Raw genomic sequence first — 12,052 nt, 5'->3', positions numbered from 1 at the left:
CAGATCATATAGCCCTGCTAAGGTTACAGGAGAGAGCTACCCCTCCCAGCACAGCAGCCACCGGGCGGGGTGGGAACTCGCAATCTCAAGATTACGATTACGAGCCCTACACCCTACCACCGAGCTACCGCGCTCCCCAACAGCGATGATTAAAAGTTCATAAACTTGGCTCCACGGACTCCTGCCTTTGACACATATGCTAGGGTAACCCTTCTCTGACACATTATAAATAGGACAGGATTACTGTATTTCCACATGAAAAATGTAAGATGGAGATTAAATAATTGGCAGACTTTTGTCCCAGAGTCTACCTCAAAATTGAAAACGTTTTCTGTGAAAGTCATGAAAGCCTGAGTAGGCTGAGTGGGGCGGAAAACAAGTGTTGTCTAGGACAAGTGTTGTCAGGTGTAACCGGTATCGGTGGTACGGTTCTAGGAGTACGTACAGTATTTCATTCCGAGTTGGGAACGCCTAGAGAGCAGGCTCTTCGTTTCAGAAGGTGCTTAGACAGGAAAAGCAAAATGTTGTTTGCCATAACCTTGCTGGTGGTGGCAACGTGCCTGGCAGAGGAGCAACAGCAACAGGCTCCCAGCAATGTTATCGCCTTTAACCCTGAAACATTTGCTGAGGCCGTCCCAAAGAAGCCGCACTTTATTATGTTCTATGCACCATGGTGGGTTATTTTATTTCCATTGGTTTTCTTAAGTTGTTTAAAGGTTATCAGGATGCAGCCAGAGTGATTGGGACCTTATTTTTAAATATCTCATTGATATTTCTCAAATGCACCACTTTTTAAGTTTACAATTAGACACTAATTTCATGTAGTAATACTTCATTTTTAGGGGCAAGGAAGGGAACTACTGTAATGCTAAAAGAGTGCTCCTGGACATTTATAAGTTAAATTTGCAAGTCACGTTCTGTAAGTTAGGTTGAGAACCTAAATTAGTCTGATCTAATCTAAAGAGGTTTGAACATAATTAGCAAATGAAAATTGCACAATGGTACAATCGTCTATCCATATTTGCAGTTTGCTATTTCTGTATTGCTTATTCGTGAGTTATTGAACCATTACAAAATACACTAGTTTTGTTTGTGTTCGTGTTTTGGGATGATTTTTTGGTCTGTGTTGTTAAATTACCTGAAAATAGCTATGCCGTTAAAAGTACAGGCAGACCCCGAGATATGATACCTCTAGATGCGATACCCAAGCATAGCAGTAGGTATAGAAATACCACACTACCCCACCAAATGATGGCCAAGCCCAGATATAACGATGGGTTTGTTTGTTTTACAGATTTTGATATTTTAGACCTAAAGTTTGTGTTTAGGTTACCGTACTTAGATTAATATGTTTTAGTCATAGGTGGGGTGAACGTTGTCATTTTGCGGTACAGTTTTGATTTTTTCCCAGACATTTTTGATGATTTTCAGATTTTATTTTGGGGTTTAGGTGAGGTATAAATAACTTTTAGGCTTAGTTTAGCATGTTGTAAAGCTATTTGGGGGTTTAGGTTAACTAGAAACTTGTTTTTGGACTCATTTGGGTGGGTTTAGGACTTTGTTGGGGGGGGGGGACTCAAGGCTCAAAAACGCATCCCTGTATGTTACATGTTAAATCTACCCAGAGATATGATACCCTGCCTAGCAATGGGCTTTTACTTAACCATTTGCATCGTTAAACCCGGGTATGCCTGTAGATGCTATTGTTGGTGATGCTGTTTGGCACTACAGATGATTTGTAGACAATCACACAGTTAAACTACAGCTCCAGGGTTCTGTTTTGAAGGATTTTAATTATTCAGTAAATTTTACCTTGTGTTTGTGGTACGTTCCCCCATTGCCGTGAACAGTAAGGAAACATATTACTGTACTGTACTTTGCAATGTAGAACATGTTGCCTCACATCTGCTGAACTAAAACACCTAAGTTATTCTAATTTAAAGCTGACATCATGTTTCCTCCTAAGGGATTCTCATGTTAGAGTTGGCCATATTACAGTTGATTTTTCCTATGTTTTGGAAGCAGAAATTACCAGCAGAACCTGCTAATTATTTCCCAACAGTTGCTAGAAGCTGTTAGCAACAAAGAGATTTGAGATCTGTTATAAGATTTGGAACCACTGGTATGTGATAGTTTCAGCCTAGATTTGGACTCCAAAGAAAAATCACAAATGCAGAAATGTTTCACTCCTAGAGTGATAAGTTGTGAGGCTAGTTACCAAGCTTGTAACCACATTTCACTTATGGTAGTACCTACCAGAGTTGATAGTAGCCACTGTGAGGGGTAAAAATAAATCAGTCCAACATAAATGACCTTATCTGCATGAGTAGGCAATGACCATGGTACAGTACCAATACGATAAAAGCATAGTAAAGAAATCCATATGGTAAAGACAATAATTCAGGAGGCATTATGAACCTTAGTAAATATATGGTACCATACAGAGCAAAATATTATTACCAACTCATTGCTGCATCCAGCACTGGCATCACTATATCGGGCAACAATTGTAGGACAAGTGATGCTATCCATAGTACCGATAACTGTATCATAGGGAGGGAGATGACAATGGGTGCTGCACTTGGGGTGAAAAGTGCAGCTCCACACTGGTCAGTCTTGCCAGGACTGGAGAAAGAGGGGCATCCAAGGTGAGGGAGACTGGGACAACTATACAGTACAGGTACTCTTTTCACTTTAACTTAGCCGAAAACTGCCATCTTTCCATGTGGAATACTGAGTTATTACAAGCGATTAGCAACAGTATGTGATACTAGTTACGAGGAAGTGCTACAGAAAGGCTGCAGAAGTGTAGTAATGTCCTATTTTGCCATTAATCTATGTGAAATAAGCAGCAGAAAGGTTGCAGAACTGTAGTAATGTCTTATTCTGCCATTAATCAATGTGAAATAAGCAGTACCATAGAAGGATGAAAAGCCTGATCAAATTGAGATAAAAAGACTACATTATAGCAGAATAGCAGGAATATGGCAACCAGGAAATTTTAGTGAGAGCATAAAAGCCAGATTGTGTCCCCCCCCGTGGCTGGGGGGACACAATCTGGCCGCAGTATGGGGTGGTACTACTACTCTGCGGCCAGGTTGTGTTAGGAAGAATACTGCCACCATATTCCCTGCATCTTGTAAAAGGTGACTAAAAGGGGCAGGGTGAGGGGACTAGGGAGCCCCTCCTTTGGTTTTTAGTTCCTAAAAAGAGACAGGCCAGAGAAAGGGATGGGGGATGGAGTTATCCCCGTACCCTGTAGATTGGGTCTGTGAATGTGCGTGGATGTAGTATGATTGAGGCTAAAAGGGAGGAGATTGGGAGAATGTTTGTGAGAAGAAAGTTGGATGTGTTAGCTTTGAGTGAAACGAAGATGAAAGGGAAGGGTGAGTCTATGTTTTGAAGTGTGAATGGAAGATTGTCAGGTGTTGATAGAGGAAGGGCAAGAGAAGGTGTGGCCTTGTTAGTGAGTCCGGAAGTACAGCAGTGTGTGATTGAATGGAAGGAGGTGTCATCGAGACTGATGTGGGTGAAAGCGAAATTTGAACATTGAGTTGTGGGTGTTTGTGTGTGCATATGGGCCTGGTAGTGAAAGGGATGAAGAAGAGAGGGAGTCTTTCTGGAATGATGTTGATGAGTGTCTGCAGAGTTTTGGAGCGAATGTGAATGTGGTAATGATGGGAGATCTGAATGCTAGAGTGGGAAATGTAGCAGTTGAAGGTGTAGTTGGTATGCATGGTGTGCCTGGAAGAAATGAAAATGGGGAACGAATGATAGCGATGTGTGTTGAGTGAGAGATGGTGATTGGAAATACGCTGTTTGAGAAGAAAGAAGTCACTGCATGATGGTATTGTGATCCTTACCCTGACGTATGGAAGCGAGGCGTGGACCTTGCAAGAGGGGAACAAGTCAAGAGTGAGAGCAGTGGAAATGAGTTACTTGAGAGGAGCATGTGGAGTGACATGGAGGGACAGGTTGACGAATGAAGAAGTGAAGGAACGTTGTGGGGTAGATGTGGATGTGGTTGAAAAGATTAGGAGAAATACACTGAGGTGGTTTGGACATGTGGAGAGGATGGAGAATGAGAGACTGACTAAGAGGGTGTATGTAGGTGAGGTGGAGGGGGGGAGAGGGAGGGGTAGACCGAGGATGAGGTGGAGGGATGGAGTTGAGAGGTATATGAGGGAGGGGGGGTTGAGTTGGGGGGAGGGGAGTCAAATGGTGGGTGACAGAGTGACTTGGAGGCGTTTTGTCTGCGGCCACCCTTTGCGGGATTAGGGCATCGGGCTATAGATAGATAGATAGATAGAGACAGGAGGGTGGAAGGGTTGTTGATAGAGCTTTGATGGACTATGTGGTTGTGTCTAGGAATGTAATAGGAAGATTGTTGGATGTGAGAGTTCTGAGAGGGGAGGGTGGAGGTATGTCTGACCACTACCTGGTGGAGGGAAAGTTAAGAGTAGGTAAGAGATGGGTGAGAGCTAGGAGGGTTAGGTGTGGCAGGGAGGTTTTGAAAGTGAGTGAGTTGGATAAAAGAGAGAAAAAGATAGAGTATCAGGAGAAATTGAAAGATGAGCGGAATGCAGTGAAAGATCAGGAAAATGGCAGTGTGGAGGAGGAATGGCAGTTGTTTAAGAGTGCTGTGGTGGGGCATGCAGAAGAGGTGTGTGGTGTGAGACGTGTGGGTGGTGGTGTAAGAAAAGGAAGTGAATGGTGGTGCGAGGAAGTAAGTATGGCTGTGGCTGAGAAGAGACGTGCATATGAAGTGTGGCTGCAGAGGAAGGATGAGATGTCATATGAAAGGTATAAGGAAAAGAGGAATAGGACGAGAAGGGCTGTGCGTGATGCTAAAGTGGCAGCAGATGAGAGGTGGGGTAGGCGGCTGACAGAGAATTTTCGACAGAATAAGAAAATGTTTTGGAAGGAGGTGAAAAGGGTGCGAAAGGGAGAGTCTGGGAAGGAAGAACGAGTATAAGCAGAGGATGGAAGGATGTTAATTGAGGTGGATGCAGTAAGGAAGAGATGGGCAGAGTATTTTGAAAGATTGTTAAATGTAGAGGAGGAAAGGGTGGCTGAGATTGTGGCAGATGGAAGGGTGCAAGGAATAAATGTGTTGGGAGAGTTGAATGATTCTTTGATCACGAAGGAGGAAGTGGAGAAGGCAGTAAAGGAGATGAAAACAGGCAAAGCTGCAGGTATGGATGGGTATGCTGTGGAATGCCTGAAGGGTGGTGGAGTGACTATTGTTGACTGGTTAGTAAGATTGTTGAATGTGTGCTTTGTGAAAGGTATGGTGCCAATTGACTGGGCAAGTGCTTGTGTGGTCCCGTTGTATAAAGGCAAGGGTGATAAGTATGAATGTACTAGCTTTAGGGGTATAAGTTTGTTGAGTGTTGTAGGTAAGGTTTATGGTAGAGTGTTAATTATGAGAGTTAGAGAGGGTACAGAGGGAGTGATTGGTGATGAGCAGTGTGGCTTTAGGAGAGGGAAGGGATGCATGGATCAGGTGTTTGCTGTGAGACAAGTGTGTGAAACGTATTTAGCGAAAGGCAAGGACGTGTTTTGGGCATTCATGGATTTAGAGAAAGCGTATGATAGAATTGATAGGGAGGCTTTGTGGACTGTTTTAAGATTGTATGGACTTGATGGTAGGTTACTAAAAGGGGTGAAAAGTTTTTATGTAAATAGTAGAGTGTGTGTAAGAGTGGGAATTGCTGTGAGTGATTGGTATCCCTGCTTGTCGTAAAAGGCGACTAAAAGGGTTGGCGGAGGGTTAGTGCCCCTCCCCGGAAAACAACTAACTAAAAAAACAAACAATAAGCCTCGGACAAGGACTGACCAAACGTTGACAACCAAGGACCGGACAAAGGACATTGCAATTGGAACGTGGAATGTAAGGGGAGCAAATGATGAGGTGAAAGAGAGAGAGATTGTCCAGGTGCTTGAGGATGCGAAAGTGGATGTATGTGGAATAACTGAAACAAAATGGAGAGGAGAAAGTGTGAGAGAATGGGAGTATGGATGGGGTATATGTGCAGGAGTAGGTGTGAATGAGAGGGCAAAGGAAGGAGTATGTATAGTTGTGAGTAAAAGATGGAAGAGGAGCATAAGACAGTATGGATCAGTTGGATCAAGGATTGTGTGGGTAAAGTTGAAAGTTGGAATACAAATGTGGGCGATTGTGTGTGTGTATGTGCCAACGCAAGATCGTGCTAGAAGAGTGAGAGAAGAGTTCTGGACAAATGTAGAAGTGTGCATGGAAAAGTTTGGAAGGAATGATAGAGTGTTTTTGATTGGTGATATGAATGGTAAAGTTGGGAATGTGAAGGTGGATGGAATAGTTGGTGAGTGGGGTGTGCCTGCTGAGATAGATGAGAATGGGAGTGCATTAGTGGACATTTGTGCTGGGAGGGGGTTGGTGATAGCCAATACCCTCTTCAGGCATAAAATGATCCACAGGTATACATGGCGAGTGATGAGAAGGGTGGGTGGTGAATTTAGTGAAAGGAAGGCAATGATTGATTATGTGTGTGTGGATGAAAGGATGCGAAGATGTATATTGGATGCAAGAGTTTATAGAGGTTGGGGGAGTGGACTTTCTGACCACTACTTGGTGGTGGCCAGAGTTAAAGTTCAAGTAAGATGGAGGAATAGAAGAAGGGAAAGACAAGAGGAAGGAGTAGTTGCAAGGAGAGTGGAAAGGTTACAAGAGGATGAGAAAAAGGCAGAGTATAAGAGAGAAGTGGAGGAATGATTGGGCAAATATGAGTTGGAGCAGATGGGGGACGTGGAAGGTGTGTGTAGAATATTTACAGAAGAAATATGTACAGCATGTGATGTGGTGTGTGGAAGGAAGAGAAGATGGAGAGGGGTGCAAGGAACAGCGTGGTGGACTGAAGAGGTGAAACGGGCTGTGGCACAAAAGAAGAAAGCATACAATGAATGGATGAGAAATAGGGGCGTGGAAGAAGTTGAGAGGCGGAAGAGAGAGTTATATGTAGAAAGAAAGAGAGAGGTGAAAAGATTAGTAAGAGAGAGTAAGAAGAGAGTGGATGAGGAATTTGGAAGGAATTTGAGTGTAAAGTGGAGGGACTGTAAGAAAATGTTCTGGAAAGAGGTGAAAAGAGTAAGACAGGGTGGAAGTGAAGTTAGCAGGGGAGTGAAAGATAAAAATGGTAGATTACTAGTGGAGAAGGGAGAAAAAGTGAGCAGATGGAGAGAACACTTTAAGGAATTGTTGAACGTGGAGGATGGAAGTAATGCGAGTATAAGTGGCTGGGGAATGGCTGGAAGAAGGAGGGAGGTGAGAAGACAGGAAGAAATCAGTAGGATAGAAGTTGTGGAAGCAGTGAAGAAAGTTAAGGGAGCCCCCGGCCCTCAAAATATGTAATTTTCTGACACATGGTCGAAAATCAGCAAAATATTTTTAAAAAGTGGTTGTGGTGGTGGCAACACTCAGACAAAGTTTTATCCTTATATCTCGTCTAAAACCGATGTTATTAATGTAACCAAATAAAAATATTGTGACCCCCGGCAACCTATGGTACGTAAAAATACTTTTGTAATGCTATATACGCAAAAAATTACTACAAAAAATTGTGGTTTGCAAAGCTATTTCGTCTCTTGGATATCTCTGGGAACTCCACTGAGAGAGGGAAGAGTCGGTCCCAGAGACCCAGGCAGAGAACATCAGTGCATGCTAGACAGGTAAGAGGGAAGGTGCGTCACTAGTCCCCTCAGCTCGTCCCCAGTACTCCCTCCATTTGCTGAGTTTTTATACTTCGTATTTACTCTACACAGATGGAAGGCAAGGGAAAGCTCACGGACACAGTGATAAATAAACTAACAAATTACTATGGAATTGCGGTGTGGAGACACATAAATGGGACCGTCAGTGACATGAGGAAGGAAATATTGTCTTCGTTCTTTCACTGTACTTCCACTGATGCAGCTCCACGTCATCATTTGTGCCCTAAATCAGTGGAGAGTTGGTGCTTCTACGAAAGAGCTGTGGCCAGAAATGAACCAATACCAAGTCACACAACAATGAAGGTGAATACAAGAGAATAACAAGTGATAAATTGCTAAATGCGTGTTTGTTGAGTAAAACCCAAAATCCTAACGAACACATGCATTCAAGAGTGTGGAGATACTGCTCCAAGTATAAGAACGCAAACAAACAAATATTGGACTTTGCTTCAGCGCAGGCAATATTGGACTATAATGTGGGTTACGTGGAGGGACATTTGTGTGATGAACTGAAATTTCCTATGAGTAAAATAACAATGTCCTTACTACAAGACCGAGATAGGAAAAGAGAAAGGCTGCGACAGAAGGTGAAGAAGAGGAGGGAGGTGGAAGACAAGTCATCGTACATCGCTGGGGACTTTTAGGTTGTTAAATGGCCGCCCACGGGAGCAGGAGATTTAAAAATGGCTCTCCTGTAAAGTTTGTTTTTTTTTAGTTTTGATTGAGTGTATCTCGGCCATTTTTCAATCGATTTTCGCCATTTTTCTTTTTATTTGAAATATAGCTGTAAGGGCAAAAGTCTGTGGAACCAAAATAAGAGAAATGTTTGAGTTCATTTTTTCGTTTAATATTTTTCCACCAAACTTTCAATTTTTATGGAAATTATACTTTAAAAATTCATTGTCCTTATCATGGGAGGGATATAAAAAAAGTTTATGCACAAAAGTGTTACATAAGGCCACTCTTTTCATGGAGACTTAAGCAAAAGATTTTGGTAAGTTCGTTTCACTGATACACCATTTTGAACTGCATTAGAAATTTGCACATGATTCTTAGTTAACTATGGTATTATCGAATGGATGGAAGTGATACTACATACAACAATAGTTAATTAGAAATGGAAATGGTTTATAACTTTTCTGTGTCTGTAAACTAATTCGGTTGTACCAACCAAGAGTAACCATGGCGGGGTCTCCCTTAAATCAGGGAAAGCCCCAGGAATTGATGGAGTGTGTGGTGAAATGCTGAAGCATGGGGGAGAGATAGTAGTAGAATGGATGTGGAAGATGTGCAGATTGGCCTGGGAGGAAGGTAGAGTCCCGGAGGATTGGAAGTCAGGTATAATTATTCCCTTGTACAAAGGAAAAGGGGAAAAAGAAGTGTGTGGTAATCATAGGGGCATTTGTCTTCTTAGTATAATAGGAAAAGTATATGGTAGGATACTTATTGACAGAGTTAGAGAAAGAACAGAGAAATTAGTTGGAGAAGAACAGGGAGGCTTTAGGAAGGGAAGAGGTTGTGTAGATCAGATATTCATTCTTAGATCTTTAGTGGAAAAGTTTCTAGAGAAGGGAAAGAAGTTGTATGTGGCTTTCATGGATTTGGAGAAAGCATATGACAGGGTGGATAGACTAGGATTGTGGAAAGTGTTAAGAATATATGGAATAGATGGGAAGTTGCTGAATGCTGTGAAGAGTATGTACGATGGTGCGAAGGCTGCAGTGCGTGTGGATGGTGAACTAAGTGAATTTTTCTCTTTGAAAGTTGGGTTGAAACAGGGATGTGTCATGTCTCCATGGTTGTTCAATCTGTACATGGATGGGGTAATAAAAGAGGTACAAGGTAGGGTAATGGATGTTGGAGTGGCCCTGGTGAGAGAGGATAGTGTTTGGAAACTCCCTGTACTGTTGTTTGCAGATGATACCGTGTTGTTGAGTGAAGACGAAGGGGAGCTGCAAGGCTTGGTGGATGAGTTTGGGAGAGTGTGTAAGAAATGGAATCTAAAGGTGAATGTAGGGAAGAGTAAAGTGATGGTCTTTGAGAGAGGTGAAGTCAGTGAATGTACAGCGAGGTTGGATGGTGAGGAATTGGAAAATGTGAGTACGTTTAAGTACTTGGGTAGTGTGATGAGTAAGGATGGAGGTTTGGAGGGTGAAGTGCTTGGAAGGGTACAGCAGGGAAGAAAGGTTGCTGGTTCTTTGAAAGCAGTGATAATAAACAGGGAAGTGAGCATGGAAGTGAAAAAGTTACTACATGACAGTATTGTGATACCAACTCTAACGTACGGAAGTGAAGCTTGGACGTTGTTGGAAGGATACAAGTCAAGAGTGAGAGCCGTGGAAATGAGTTATTTAAGAGGAGCCTGTGGAGTCACATGGAGAGACAGGCTGACGAATGAGGATATAAAGGAGCGTTGTGGTGTTGATGTGGATGTGATAGGAAGCGTTATGAGGAACACACTGAGGTGGTTTGGCCATGTGGAGAGGATGGAGGGTCAAAGACTGACGAAGAGAGTGTATGTGAGTGAGGTGGAGGGGGAAAGAGGGAGGGGGAGGCCGAGGATGAGATGGAGAGATGGGGTGGAGAGGTATATGAGAGAGGGGGGTGTGAGTTGGGAGCAGGGGAGTGAAATGGCAGGGGACAGGGCGACTTGGAGGCGATTTGTTTGTGGCCACCTCAAACGGGATTGAGGCATCTGGCAATAGATAGATAGATTGGTTTCCCATGAGAGTGAGGCTGCAACAGGGATGTGCGATGTCGCCTTGGTTGTTTAATATTTACATGGATGGTGTTGTAAGGGAGGTGAATGCAAGAGTTTTAGGTGGAGGTCTGAGTCTGGTGAATGTTGATGGTGGAGAGTGGAATCTGAAGCAGCTGCTGTTTGCAGATGATACTGCACTGGTGGCTGATTCAGAGGAGAGATTGAGACAGTTGGTAGAGGAGTTTGGAAGGGTGTGTGAAAGGAGGAAATTGAAAGTAAATGAGAGTAAGAGTAAAGTGATGAAGTGTACGAGGTTGGTAGATGGTAGGGGGATGAATATAGTTTTGAATGGCGAGTTGCTTGAGGAGGTAGAATGTTTTAAATATCTAGGGTCACATGTTGCTGTGGATGGAAGAATAGATGCAGAAGTGAAGTTTAGAATAAATGAAGTAGGAAAGGTGCTGGGAGGAATGAAAAAAGTGTTTAGATGTCGTTCGCTTAGAATTGATGTAAAGAGAAGGCTGTATGAGGGTGTTGTGGTACTGACTGCATTATATGGGGCTGAAACATGGAATATGGGTGTAGCAGAGAGGAAAAGTTTGAATGTAATGGAGATGAGATGTCTGAGGAGTACCGGTATGTGTGGTGTGATGCATATGGATCGAGTGCGAAATGATGAAGTGCGAAGGAGAACTGGAGTTGTTCGGGAGATGGCTGGTAGAGTTGAGCAGAGGGTGTTGCAATGTTTTGGGCATATGGAGAGAATGGATAATGAGCGATTGGTGAAAAAGATAACTAGATCTGATGTGAGAGGTGTAAGGCTGAGAGGAAGACCACTAATAGGATGGATGGACAGTGAGAAGAGAGCGCTGGATGCAAGAGGGATGTCTGTTGAGCAAGGAAGAGTGGCTGTGCGTGACAGAAATAAATGGAGAGAAATTGTGAATGAATAAGTGATGACGGAGCCCTGAGGGGATATTCTCCTGCATTTTGTCTGCTCAGCTAGTCAGGTCAGGTGTGGGTAAGGGGATGGGTCTGTTATGATGTGGTAGGAGTAAACCAGCTCTGCTGTCGAGCCCTGCTGTGGATGTCACTGATTGCATAGCGCAGTTGACCCTTGTGCGGTGTGGTGCAGTGAGGATCTGTCCGTTCTCCCCTTTGGGGCTAAGATGCGAATGAATATTTTTGAATGGATGAGTAAATGGGGAGTGTGTCGTCCTGTCTCGGCTACCTCCCTTTCCTTGAGGGAAGCAGCATAGGTATGTAGATAGATAGATAGTAAAAAACATTTGAGTACATTAACAGTAAGAGAAGGTAAGGTTGATAGCCACATTGTAGTCTAAAAAATGGGTGAAGAGGACTTGTGTCAGATAGTTGCATGTACATGTGTGATACCTGTACTTAACTTTTGTGCAAGTTTTAGCAAATATTCAGGTCATTTCAACCTGGGTTCACAATAACCTTTACTCGTATACTGTACTCCCCTGTACCTCCACTATAGTAGCAATACAGTGGTCCTCCCTTATCCATGGAACTGCTATCCATGGTTTCAGTTACCTGCAGTTAACTTTGGTCTGAATATATTAACCCCTTAACTGCGGG

At 43.2% G+C, this 12,052-nt stretch overlaps 1 protein-coding gene across 1 annotated transcript in view; it reads left to right on the top strand.

Moving 5' to 3' along the window:
• Window positions 1-372: 372 nt before the first annotated feature.
• Window positions 373-12,052, top strand: part of prtp (thioredoxin domain-containing protein pretaporter) — a 58,460-nt gene continuing 46,780 nt past the window's right edge. Inside the window, exon 1 of the mRNA XM_080278925.1 lies at window positions 373-673. Coding sequence (XP_080135051.1) covers window positions 522-673 — 152 coding nt within the window. The 5' untranslated portion in view covers window positions 373-521. The remainder of the gene's footprint in view (window positions 674-12,052) is intronic.

Source organism: Coenobita brevimanus, chromosome 76 (genome assembly GCF_032717465.1).
Source record: "Coenobita brevimanus isolate Jiangsu-jjx chromosome 76, ASM3271746v2, whole genome shotgun sequence".
NCBI classification, from domain to species: Eukaryota; Metazoa; Arthropoda; class Malacostraca; order Decapoda; family Coenobitidae; genus Coenobita; species Coenobita brevimanus.
This window is presented reverse-complemented; position numbering and strand designations above follow the sequence as displayed.